The sequence below is a fragment of the Plectropomus leopardus genome, chromosome 8, assembly GCF_026936395.1.
Source record: "Plectropomus leopardus strain MGB_pleo_1.0 chromosome 8, ASM2693639v1, whole genome shotgun sequence".
Classification (NCBI taxonomy): domain Eukaryota; kingdom Metazoa; phylum Chordata; class Actinopteri; order Perciformes; family Serranidae; genus Plectropomus; species Plectropomus leopardus.
This window is the reverse complement of record NC_142183.1, coordinates 21,053,060-21,066,904: the sequence shown is the minus strand read 5'-3', so window position 1 is coordinate 21,066,904 and position 13,845 is coordinate 21,053,060. Positions and strand designations below refer to the sequence as shown.

The 13,845-nt window shown below is 41.0% G+C and overlaps 1 protein-coding gene across 2 annotated transcripts in view; it reads right to left on the bottom strand.

Annotated features, from left to right (window-relative positions):
* Positions 1-13,845, bottom strand: part of apbb2a (amyloid beta precursor protein binding family B member 2a) — a 50,368-nt gene that overhangs the window by 29,417 nt on the left and 7,106 nt on the right. The window contains exons 3-8 of one of the 2 annotated variants that reach the window (XM_042493571.2): positions 13,290-13,501; positions 11,586-11,735; positions 10,858-10,943; positions 10,678-10,738; positions 8,240-8,386; positions 7,056-7,183 (exon numbers count right to left, since the gene is read on the bottom strand). In XM_042493571.2, coding sequence (XP_042349505.1) covers positions 7,056-7,183; positions 8,240-8,386; positions 10,678-10,738; positions 10,858-10,943; positions 11,586-11,735; positions 13,290-13,501 — 784 coding nt within the window. The remainder of the gene's footprint in view (positions 1-7,055; positions 7,184-8,239; positions 8,387-10,677; positions 10,739-10,857; positions 10,944-11,585; positions 11,736-13,289; positions 13,502-13,845) is intronic. The other variant, XM_042493572.2, reaches the window with a different exon arrangement.

Genomic DNA, 13,845 nt, shown 5'->3' with positions numbered 1-13,845 from the left:
CTCTTCTTTTTTCTTCTGTCCTCTCTTCTTTTCCTCTCTTCCCCTCCCTCCCCTTATTTCCTCTCCTCTCCTTTCCTCCCTTCTTCTCTCTTCTCTTTTCCTCCTTTCCTCTCCTCTCCTTTTCTCAACCTTCTTCTCTTCTCTCCTTTTCCTTTTTTCTTCTCTTATTTCTTCTTCTTTTCTATCATTTCATCAAATTTCTCTCCTTTCCTGTCTTCTTTGCTTTCTTTTTCTGTCTTTTGCTCTCTTTTTCTCCTTTCCTTTCCTCCATGCCACAGCTGTCCACAGAAGCAGTGTGGGGAAATAAGTGAGGAAAGCAGGGAAGCACTGCTGTCCACTAATGAATATGAATGAACTGTGTAATCAGTGTGTGTTCATGTCAACATGTGTTTGTGTAGGGGTGTGTGTGTGTGTGTGTGTGTGTGTGTGTGAGAGTGTGTGTGTGTGTGTGTGTGTGTGCGTGCGAACACACTCGCACATCTGCTCACAAGCCATTAACTAAGAAAGGTGACTATAGTTGGCTTTAATGGCAGGAAACCCACACAGACATCAAGGCTAAACAGAGACACTATTAAAGGTGTACATCACAATGGCACTGATTCTCAGCGTTAAAACACTGAGTCTCAGACCCAATAAGTGTCACACAGCAAGGACAAGAAAACAAGCAGGACCTGCCGCCCTAATGTCGTAAATCATTTCACTCTGGCTTTTTGTTTTTCGCTTAGTGTTCCCCTGCTCATCCCTCATCCTCCTCTTTCCTCCTCCTCCTCTGCTTGTTATGGGAGATACTCAGGAAGAGAGAGAGGGAGCGAGGGATATTCCACATATGCATACAGTGAAGGCATTTATCATACGCACACACACACACACACACACACACACACACACACACACACACACACACACCTAGGCATGTATGCTCACTTAAAAAAATTCAGAATGCAGCGCAAGACGAATATGTCAAAAATAGTTATATTTTGACTCTGCAGAACACACACACAAATGCAATATCAAACAGCTCCAAACAGCCGTGACACACACACTTTGAAAAATCCCTGCAGCACATCCAGAGTCTTTAATCCTGTCTTTCTCAATCCCCTCTTTGCTTACTTCATCTCTCTCTCTCTCTCTCTTCCTTTCTTTCTTTCACTTTCATGCTCTTTCTCTCTTATCCGGCTCCCTGAACGTCTTGCTCATGTCTCAGTGACTCTGGCTGCAAACCTGCTGCTGCCAGCCTGCATCCCTACACCTGACAGCTAGCCAGCCGGGGAACAAGGGAGAGAGGGAGAGACAAAGTACACAGCTTGAAGTCAAACACACAGCAGGAGGCTGCGAAGTAAATGAGTGAAAAAATGAAAGGGAAAGCTGATGAGTGGAAGTAGGGCTGGGAGCTTGTGTCCTCTACACGAACAGAGCAGTTGGAAATTAACACAGGAGAGAGACAGGGGGTAATGTTGAGACAGAAAGAGAGGCAGTAATGGATGACTGTATAAGGAGAGGGATGGATGGATATATGGGGAAAGCTAGAGGAGTGTATGAATAAGAGATAGGGATACTCACACAAGCAGACATGCTCGCCCCGTTACAGACGACTACTTCCGTGCCTTGTTAGCTCCAAAACCACGCTGACATTGTTACAGCCCCGTTGTAACAGTATACGGGAATAAATATCTCCCCGTCTGCCTCCTCTCCTCTTTTTCTTCTTCTTTTTTTTAATCCTCTGGGGCTCCTTTTCCCCTTCTCCTCTCCGTCTTTCCTTCCCCTCCCCCTGCTTCTCCCTCTCCTCCTCCTCTTCTTCCCTCTGCTACACCTTTTCTTCCCGTATCTTCCTCCACAGTCCCTTGCTTTGCTCGCCCCAGCCCGGAGAGCCCCCTGCAAAGTCCCACTGTGTCCTGCTCAGTGCAAGCAGGGAAGCATGCGCTGCCTCTTCCTCCCTCACTGGCTCTCCATCGCTCTGTTTATGCCCCAACTCGCTCCCAAAAGCGACTCAGCCACTCTTTCCCCCCCTCTGCACTCCCTGTTCGTCTAGAGTCCTCTTCCTCACTTTGCTGCTATCTTTGTCTCTCCCTCCCTTGTCTTACTGAAGCTGAAAAAAAGAGTCATGGCTTGCACCCCGCTAAAGTGCAACGACCGGACAAACAAAGAGAGGCAGGGAGAAGAAGAGGCAAAGCCGTGCAGCCAATGGCACAAGAGGGAGGCAGAAAGAGCGCTGGAAACAAAGAGTGGAAATAGCGCAAGAGCATTACAGACAGAAAGAGGGGATGGAAGAAGAGGGGGGAAAAACACACACAGACACACCCGCTCATTCAGCATCACACACATACAGACAGAGTGCTCCAGATATAGACCTATGACTTCATCAATTCGATCCCACGTGCAGTCACACACACACATGCATGCACACATGTGGAAGCACACACCAAGTCGGACTTGCTGAGTGCTCCAAATATAGCCTCATGACTTCATGGAGGAGCTACACCCCCGCCCCCGTATCCCGCCCCGCTTAAGAGACAGGGGAACTCATTTATATTGAATCAAGCTGAAGGAGAGAAAGAGAGAAAGAGAGAACATTCAGGACAAGACTGGGAATATTCCTCAGATGGATGGATAGAGAAAGAGACAGAGAGGAAGATGAATGGAAAGTGCAAATGCAGCTTTACTTTGAGGTACCCTTTATGGGTGTATTCTCTGTCTCTTTCATCGCTGCCCTTTCTTTAGCTTATTGTTCAAGTTCTGTGCCCCCTTTCTTTTCCCATTTTTCTCCACTTCTCACTTTCTTTACATTATTCAGGAATGTGTCTCTTTCTTCTCTCTGCCTCTCTCCTTTAACCAGCTTCAGTCTAACAACCAGCCTGACTTTAAACACACAGTTTTTCAGGCAGGTTGTGTTATGTGTCCACAGTGGTGTTTTTTGACATTTTTTTTACGCTTGCAGGCATTGGACACTTGATGGGTGTGCCACTAAGCCTGTGAACTGTCTGCTTTCACATTTCTCATGGGACCAACATGGCAGCTTGTTTGGAAAGTTTCTCCTATATTACAGAAAGTGTGTTTCTGAAAATTGACCTGCACTTGTAAAGCCCCTTTCTAGTCTTTCAACCAATCAAAGCCCCTTAACACTACTTTTCTCATTCACCCATTCGCACACACATTCATACACTGGTGGCTAAGGATAACATATTATGTACCACCTGCTACCCAGTTACAGTAAACATTCATCCACATTCACACACCAATGGCACAACCATCGGGAGCAATTTGGGGCCGCTCTGCCTTCTGAGCCACAGTGGCCATGCAGTTGCTCAATCTGTCTTAATTTACGATTGGTTAGTTTAAAAGTTTTTTGGGGGGTTTCCAGAGGAGATGAGTCACACTGGATGCCCCTGATTTGCATAAAGTAGCCTAGATTCAACTTTATGCAAATGAGGAGTGGACACTGCAGCTCTCAAAATGCAATGCGGTGTTACTAGAATGCAGCTGCTGACATTAACAATGAATGAGAAGCTTAACAATGACGGCTCCTGTGGACAAGTACCTGTGTATCTCAAGCCAGTCATAAACATAGTATGTGGACAAACTCACCATACACTTATGTGTGATAATTGAACATTTCACTCAAAAAACATGTTGGTATTAGTAAGTTGCTACAATAGCTTCCAACCAAAAACTGTTTCCACAAGATCTATCAACGTGGCTGCAGGCTTTTCCCATTCAGGGGTGTTAAGTTGATATTCCAGTTCATCCCCAAAGGTGTTGGATAAGGTTAAGGTCAAGGCTCTTTCCAGGCCAGCCAAGTTCTTCCTCCCAAGTTTTGCTACTTTTTTTAAGAGCATAGAATCAGAAGAACCTAGCAAGACCAACCAAGATGATAGCACCGTCTCACCAATAATGCTGAAGCCCGCATTCACAACACCAGCCTGCATGACCAGTAAACAAATATGAAGTAATCCATCATGACTAAAGTATAAATGTAAGAGCCCACTTTACATTTTAAGTAATACAGAGAGAAATAATCATGATAGTAGACTGAACTATTAGTCTTTCATTCACTAACATAAAGGAGTTAAACCCACCTACACATCAGGAAGCAGACCGATTAAACCACTAACACAAAGATCGCCTCCTATTACATGCTGCAAAGCTTTCTAAGCTAACACAAGTGGGTCACTTCACACACATAAACCAGATTTAATGTCTTCTCCGCTTTCTCCTTTGATAAAACAAAAAAATAATAATTTGGAATGATAAAATATTGAAATGGTTGAGTCAGATTGCTGCAAAGACTACCGGAATGGTCTTTCATGATTTTGGGTTGTAAAAACTAGTCTTTAGAAATAGATTTTTTGCATGAAGGGTTTGTTTTGTACATACAGAACAAGACACTGTACAATGGTTCAACCAGGCTGACAACTGAAAGGGCAGAAAGACACAAAAATACCTTTGAGCAACAGTTCAGTAAGAATAGAAGAAATCTCCTGTCAGTGGTACAAGAAAGTGGAAGCTTAGTATCAAAATCTGTGCACATCTGTGCAGAAGTTCCTGTTTCACTGTCAAGTGCACAATAATGCCTTAAACGAGCTGGCATTAACAGGCATGTTGCTTTAGCAAAGCTATTGTGAGAACTTCATAACAGAAATAGAAGTCTAGTTATACAGTTAGTCTAGTCTAGCATTATCGAGACTGCCGAGGGCCCAGTGAAAATAGACGAACTAAATATTTAGAGCCCAAGTGAAAGCACTGCTGTTGTTCGGTGTTAGTCAAAGGTCATTTACGCTTTTCTGAACTGTAAACCAAATTCAAAGTCCAAGATCTAATAGTATTCTCCCCTGTGCATTGTAGAGACATTGTTTAATCATTCATCTTTTGGGGCCTAATCTTTTAATTAGGTGTCTGCACTGTACTGTTTCATCTGCTAAACTGGTCATTATTGAAGGAAACATCAGTATAACAGATAATTCTAAACTTTTAAATGACAGTATATATTTCTTTAGTGCAGCGTTTCCCAAACCTCTCCTCGAGTACCTTTTCTCTTGCATGTCTTAGATCTCTCCATGCTGCACCACAGCTAAATTAAACAATCATCTCGTTATAAGGCAGCTTCAGGAGTTCATAATGAGTTGATCATTTAAATTGCTTTATAGTATATCGATCTATCCTGAATATGCTTTACAGAAAGTTAATACAAGAGAATGCAACTGTTGGCAGTTCAGTTACACATCTTCTTTCTCATTAACTCTTTGTATACTTCCACAAAGGTGGCTTGTACCTGGCTTTGTGCATGATATGTCGCACTGAAACACAATATGGGCTTCCCCAAACTGTTGCCACAAAAAAAAATGAAACAAAGGGTTTTGCCTGAACCATTAAAAACAGCTCCAGAGCAAAATCATCAGGGGTGTCCACATACTTTTATGTAGGGAGTTGCACAATATCATCCTCTCTGGTTGCATAGACTTTGAATACAGTGCACTCTAGTGGCAAGACACAGCTATTCCAAGCTCCACATATGTTCTTGTCTGAGACACACACACTTCCCTCCACAGATGCGGGAACCTATAAAACAATTTGCTGCATATACTGAAAGGGCATTGCAGTCTCAGAGCATAAAATATCTTCTAAGTCACACACACACACACGCTCCCAGCCAGGGTGGAATTATAATACATCCAAAGTCATGAGCCTGAAACCAAACGCAAGAGTGCAGACTGCAGATTTTAAAGTGCTGGTGGGAGGAGAGGATGAAGAGAGTGGAAGCTGTAATGCTGTGCGAGAGAGAGATGGAGTGAGAGAAAGAAGGATAAGAGCCTGGGCCGACCCTCCCCTCTTCCCTGCACTACACGCTTTATCCATTACCGCTGAGAGAGACAGCCACTGAAAGTTTCTCAATCCTCTGAGACGGAAGAGGGTGGAGGGACTCTCTTCCTTTCTTTCCCTCTCTTTATCTATCTCACGCACACACACAGCTAACGTTGTGGTACTGCTGCTGAGGGAAGGAGAGAAGAAGAGTGGATCCCACAGCATCACTCACTGTGTGAAACAGACTATGGCAGCACCCAAAAAACATAGAGAAAGGTAGAAATAAGATATTGGTAGAAAGACATGCAGACAGGAAGAGAGAAATAAGTCATAGCGAGTACAGGCGAGTGAAGTGGGGTCAAGTCTTTTTACACAGATGCTATTTTAAACTCCATTTTCACCCAATCCCTTAACAGCTGATTACACATGTCAGGACCAGACAGTTACTTTGGACTGCAAACCTCCACCACTCTTCTCATTTGTACGGTCTGTGTGTGACACATCTCCAAAGTGAATCTCCCAAAGTCTCTGAGCTCTTAGAGGTTGAACATTTTGCATTGAAAAGAGACGTTTAAAAGACTTCTTTACTGGTGTCAGGATATTATTTGTATGCTAAATGTATATGCACATATGCAAATACAACTACATGCCTCATACATATTACATCCATGCTTGTATGTATATCACACCAGCACTAATGTTTCCAGATGTGTTCAGGCTTTGTGTGAGTGTTTGAAGTGGTTGCTCCGTGGGATAATGGAAATCCTGAGGGGCCCATATCAATGAGGGCTTAGCTTGCCCCCCCCATTAGCAGCTGTGCTAGCCTCAGCACACTGTCAGCTCAATAGTGAAAGGTTAAGACCATGGGACATTGCCAAATGACTGAGGGCCCCATAGGTCCTCTGTCTGGAGCATAAACATGGAGCAATAAGTGTAATTATGGAGTTTTGAATGCAGTTTGCGCAAATATGCATTGAATATTAATGAGGCTGACTTCAGTTCTCTGACGATTAGATAAAAGTCCTGAATCAGCCAGAATGTAACGTGCATTTCACTGTGTTGCATGTGCTGTGTGTTTGCACACACTAATGTGCATGTCTGAGGCTGTGTGTTTGTGTTCTTCTTTGTGTGCAACAGAAAAAAAACATGACACTTGGAATAGCTAAAACAGTGGGATAAAATAGCCAATAATGCCACAAAATGCAGCAACAACACCAAAAAGTTTAATAAAAGGAGAAAGATGTGTGATGTCCACCTACCTATCGTGGTCTCTGCCGACGCCCCAGACACGAATGCTACTGATTGGCTGAGAGTGGAGCAGGCTGCGATCATCTGGGTCAACCAGGGTCAACATGCGATCTTGAAGAACCAGTAGCATCCCTTTACCCTGTAAAAGAATAAAATCAATTGAATGACTTTATTGCTGTTGTGGCTTATACAAATAAATTTTGTGCACAACTGCACATTCCACACATGCATGCACATACACACAAATGTGCACCTGCCATACATATTAATAATAATAATAAAAAAAGAAAGTTGAAAAATAATTAAAAAATAGACGTGGCATATCAGAAGCTACTATTTGTGCATAGTGCCAAATGCTATTGCACCTCATAAAGATATTAATGTATGTCATGTACAGTTATTGCACAAGATCACAAACAGAGATGCACTATAGCTGTGGTTCACAACCTGGGGTTACAAGATGATTAAAACAAAAGTCATCTCTGAAACACAAATTGCATTTGTTTTTTTCTGGCTTTTTGATGTGACATAACTGATAGTTTGAACTCTTCTAGCCTTTCCAACTGCAATAAAGAAAAACACAATGAGGAGTGAAAGTAACAAAAATTAATTGTTAAAATGGAGATGATGTAATTGCGTGTATATTAGAAAAAGGGCAATGTAGTTGTGAAATAAAAAAAGAAAGGAAAAAGAAAACAGTTGTGAAATAAAAAAATAGCATGATAAAACATAAAGCGCTTTCATTAATTTAAATTGATGAAAACAGTCTGGACATGACCAAAAGCAGAGTAATGTTTCATAATTTTCCCCATCTTTCATTGATCATTCACAACACAAAATATCCATTTATGATTTAAATAAAGTGGCCTCAAGAGTCAGAGTGCCAAAATTAATTGATGAAAATGGCGGTGATAAAAATGCACGTGAATTGAAAAATAGAGTGAAAAACTGTTAATTGACAAACTTGATTGAAATTTCATTTGAAATAGTGTTGTTCTGATAATCAGCTGGGCTACGTTACTAACGAGTTTCCACCACTGATAAGAAGAATGTGCAAATTGGGCTTTCAGCCTGAAAGGAATGTTTTGCTTAAAGGTTAGTTGCCTCACAAGCCAAAAAGCTGGGACCCCATCCACTGCCGTAGAGGCTACATAGTATATATATTGTATGTTACTGTCTGTGATGACACACTGACCTCTCCCCAGACACCAGCGGAGTCTCGTATGTCCCTCCTGCAGTAGGACAGCTGTCTGATACAGTGGTGGACGGCCACGCTGCTCCTCCCCTCACACAGGTCTTGTTCTGCCATCTCCACCCAGCCCAGAGATCGCACTGGAAATGACTGGAAGGAACACAACAAACACATTTAGGTGATTTAGTTTTCACTTTTAACAGATCTTGTTTTAATAGTTTTGGCTCATTTTGTTGATTTTGAGAATACTGTGGTTATCAATAAAATTGGTAAGATTTCAAACCAAGGTGACATTGATTCAATAAAGTCTCTTGGGGCAAGAAATAAGGGAAGTCAATCAATTAGACAGATTATAAACAAGCCAGCTTTTCTCAAAGCACTTTGAAGAATCATCCTTCACTGTGTGCACATTTAGGCAAGTTGTGAAGGCCAAAGTTGAATCAATATGTCACTCTGAAAACACACATTTTAGGTAATACTTTTACTGTTCCCATTAATAATTTGATTCCAAATAAACTTGGCTAACCTGTGGGTTTGTTTAAAACCTGTCTGATAAGTCATGCTTTTTGCCCTGTCTGACTTCTTTACAGCAATGTCGACACTCTCTAAGAGCTCAGTAATCAAATCAGTAAGTAGATTGTCACCATAGCTCAAAGAAATCATGGCAAAATGTGCAAAAACAAGATCCAAGTTCAAATGAACTTTAATCTGAAGGTATACTACAAAAAAACGATGGTTACCATTTGTTAAATGCTTGCCAGGGCAAGTAAAATGAACAGCAGATAAGTAAAAAGCCAAGTAGAAAATAAAGGCCAAACCCAGATTTACTTTTGTTTGGCATTTCGCCTCGCTTTATTTGCATCTTTTTCGGTGCTGTGTCTCTTGGATGCCTGCTGTTTACGGTCTGGCACCTGGCCACTACCATTTTATATAGCCCCAACCTCACGCTGCAGGGGCACATGCCCATAAATGTCCTGAGCATAGAAAATAAGAAGAAAATAAGAAAATACAGGCAGAGAGCAGAGTCTCTGCAGAAAAATATAGCACCACTCACTTCTATTGGGTCATAATTGACGACTGAGAGCGACTGCAGCGACAATTACGGTACCATCACAAGCCAGCCAGAGTCAGAGCAATAACTGAGAGAGGTTTGATTGGGGAAGACAACACATGCAAAATGAAAGACTGTGTGTAGGTGTGAACGTGTGTGTCTGTGCTTGTGTGGACTGCCTCAGGCTAGCAGCATTTACTGTCCTCACTCGTGTCCTTTTTCCTCTCTCTCTCTCTCTCTCTCTCTCTCTCCAACTGACCATGTTATTCTCTGTTGCTCTCTTCCTCATTAAACTTTCACACATCAGAAGATCATATCTGAATTCCCACACTGTTCCCCTGAGTTTCTGGGTTCCTCAGAGACATCTCAGTATCTCAAGATTTTCTTTCACTTGAATTTTAATCAGTAAAGCATGTATGGATCTTATTTTTCTGTCCTTTGTGATTTAATATTGTTCTTCTAGGGAAAAGAACAAATCCAAACCTAACAATAAACTTGCACGGTACTTTGGTTTTGGAATCTAAAAATGCAACATTTGCCTTTTTGTACAAAGTGAGTATTCATCATCTAACTTGTTAATTTTGGGTAAATTAAATATGTTGTTCGCAGTAATGGTGAAGTTTGCCTTTGATCAAAGAGGTGTACATGTGCTTTTCTTCGTGGAAAAACTAGTTTGGCTTTAAACACATCCACCATGGCTCAGTTCCAAGAGTTACCACTGAGTGGCACTGCAACAAACAGAGAGAGGACGGTAAGAAGGTGAGCGGGTTCATTATGTCACTGCAAACAGAGCGTGGTGACTTCCCTTCATTGACAAATACATGACTTGCTAAAGGCTTTGTTCAACAAAATAGATCAGACTGGATTAATAACTGGGAAATATGCGCTCATTAAATGTTAGAAATGTTGCCAACAGCTCTTTATAGATGGCAGGCTGTGTCATTAAGTACTAATTTTAAGTAGCACCCAAACGGTGTTGAAAGTCAGTGGATGCTTTAGTGAATAAACTGGCTACTTACCACACTGGCTTGTAAAATTTTACAGTGATAATATTTTAATTCTCACTTATATACAGTTTAGGTCCTTGGCTTGTAGTTGTAACAGCCAATAACTTTGTCCCGACTGGTCACCACACACATTGTGTCCATGAGCATGAACATTGCTACTGAGTTTTTCAAATGTGTATTTTTTGGCACTTGAGCACAAAAAGCAAAGTGCCATATACTTCCATTATATTTGAGAGTGGCAGACATCTCAATTGCCGATATCTCCATCACTTGGAAACTCACATAATCTAGATTGATAAACAACACTACAGGTATAGGAAAATTATTTATTTTTGATTTGGGGCTGAACTGTCCCTTTAAGTATGTTGCTTTTGTGATCTTACCATTGCCTCTGGATCAGAGAAGGTATTGTTAAGGTCCACTGTCTCCAGCTGGGCTGGGGGGCTGCAGGGAAACATCAGACAAACTGTCCCATAAGAGTCATATTTCCCAAACTTGTTTATCAAAACACACAAATCTAGAATTTATACATATTTCTTTACTGCAGAGACTATGTGTATTACTTGAGTTTAAGTGAAGCATAGCGGAGGGTAGCCCCTTCAAATGCCTTCAGACTGGGATCTGGATAGACCGGATAGTCCTTCAGCTCCTGGAGCAAAACAGACATTCAGAAAGAGAGACTAACATTAGAGGTAGACAGCTGTGAGGGGATGGAGATTAAAAACAGGCAGATTCTAATATTGATTTCACCAACTTATTTGATCTCATTTTCTTTGTAATAACCAAAGAGAATAATACTCATTTTAACTTCATATGAGAGATAATTATCTTTGTTGAATATGCACCTCAGACTGACCTGGACTGAGATTACTATGTGCTCATTTAATTCTAATAAATGCAGCAATGAAAGCAAAGATATGAATCGATGACACCATCAAGCTTTGAGGGAGAAATACAGTCTAAAGACAGCTATGCAAAGTGTTACTGAGATAAAACAGCTAATAAAAATGCTAGAAAAGCTAGATGTGATGCCACCTTCACATTCAAATTATTTGTGGAATATTTCATCTTATGTAACAGTATGACTTGCTATGTTTTTAAGAGTTTATAGTTAAGTGTTGCATTTTGAATTTTGAAGCACATTTGCAGCATTCCCATTCAGGCCTAAATTCATTAACAAAACTATTAATTGCTATCACCAAAAATATTTTTGAACTTCTCCAGAGGGAGAGAAATGATGTCAACAAGTGAACACTCTAAAACACCAACACTAACGCTAAATGAGACTCACGTTGGCTGTACAGGTGTTGGTGTTGAGATTTGGTCCAGAAGAGGTGACATCATTGTAGGGGGTGGAGGAGGAGGAGGAGGGGGAGGGGGAGGAGCCAGAGGGTGAGGGGACCGGCTCCACAGAGCTGTCAGATATCAGGCTGCTGGGGCGCTGCGGGAGAGAGACGGAGAGAGATGCAGCATGAGAGAAACAGAGACAGACCGAGGACGATGGGAACATCAGTGCTCATCAACAGTTTTCTGGGATGTACTCAAATCTGACTGTCGTTTAGGAAAACACAGATAATGTGGTGAAAAAAGATACATTTTACCCAAAGTTACATGTTATTATTTGGCAAAAAAAAAATTATGACTGAAATGTCTGAGAAGGTGGACTGTCACACACAGTGTTTTTGTAAATTAATAATAACTTGAAATCTGGCTTTTTTAAATTTCTGATTTGCCCATCAAAGCCCTCAATATTTTATGCTTTCCTGAACCTGTCCGGGATCCCACAGGTAGGGACATCATAGTTCCCAGCTATTGCTTAGGGGAATTTGGAAAAAGTAGGACAAAAAGTCTGGTATGGCAGCTGGGTTTCTTTCAAAGCACTGTAACCTATACATCATAACTAAGATTTAAAACTGTAGTTTTTAGCTGTAGTCTGTGCTAATTTCCTCAACTTAAAAAACCCAGTTGAATTATAAATAAACACAAATGCAGTATTATTGGAATTTAAGATTATTCCCCTCAACCGAACCAAGCCGTCTTTTGGTCTTCTATCCGAATACAGAGACATAGACAGGTAATGATGTCTTAGTTGGAATAGTATTGTACATTAGCCAGTTATAACATCAACCTTTGAAATAATAGAGGTTCTTCCCAGACCACACAGAAAACATTTTAACCTGTGTTTAAATGTGCTTTTTACATGTCGCTACTTTAATTTATTTTAAATTGTGCTTTTGTAAACTAATTTTACAAATGTTTGACAAAATAATCTTAACTTTTTCTAGAGCTTTCAATCACATCTCAGTCTTTATCATCCAATGAAGTCTGCTAAGTTTCCATGAAGATGGCTCACTGAGACAGTTAGATACGGTTAAAACCACTTAAAACACAGGACAAAGGACCTTGAGTTAAGACTGTTTTGTCCAATTATTTTCAAGACAAGATTCAACTTTAATGCTTAATTTTACAAATAAGTGTCTTTTTTTGTAAATTAACCAAATTTATTGCTGCTTTCACCTATTTAATCTATTTAATCTAATTATGGGTCTCAGTCCCATTGTTAAAATCTTATAGAGGAGGGTAGGAGAAATGTCACTGCCACCCAACTTACTCACAAAACTGCGTATGTGGAGGTGCAGACATCCTTTTTAAATAAATTATTTCTCTCTCTCTATTATTAATATTTAGCATAATAAAATTCTCTCTTGGGATTGAGCATAGTTACATTATATAGTTACAATACTTACATTGCACACATTTTCAAATAGTACTTAACAGTACAAATGGTAACATTTTTAATGTATTTTTTTCTTTTCTATTTTCATGTCTCTCGTCAATTCTCAACACCAAAGCAAAGCAAAGCTTTTATGTGTGATTTTCAAAAACTGTGTCTAAAACCTGTATCTAATCTAAATCTGTATCTACAGCTTTGCAGACATAAAGTTAAATAAAAAAAATATTTGACCATGAGATGTGTTAGGTCTGTGGGTTTCACCTCATTGGGTGGCTTGAGGGAATCCTGCGTTTCCTGTTGTGGCTCGCGCTCAGCTTCTGGCTCATTGTCGGGAGAGGTGTGCTGGTTGCCGGAGGCAACAGGTCGGTGGTACTGTGTGGTGCCAGTGGGGATGTGCCAGAAATAGATCTCTGATGAGTCTGAGATTTCCCGCCAGCCTGGGGGCAGGTCCCCCTCACCCCATACATCTGCTGCTGGATGACAGTGATACACAAAAACATATTGTGTGACTGTATAACACAAACACATACATATGGATGTTTGCACGCAGGAAGGCTCTGCAAAAACATGTGATCGTGACAAACATACATACAAAAGGCTGTAAGCACACACACACACACACACACACACACACACACACACACACACACAGGGATGGACAGGGTAAATTTCAGTGATGGTCAGCCTGTCCCTTCTTAGTTTCTGTTGTCATAGCAACTCCAGGGCTCATCCCCTGTAGTTGGACCCAGTGGGTTTCAGCATCTCTCCCTTCCTCTCTCTCCTGGCTTTCTTTTTCCCCATCTGCCTTCTTATATTT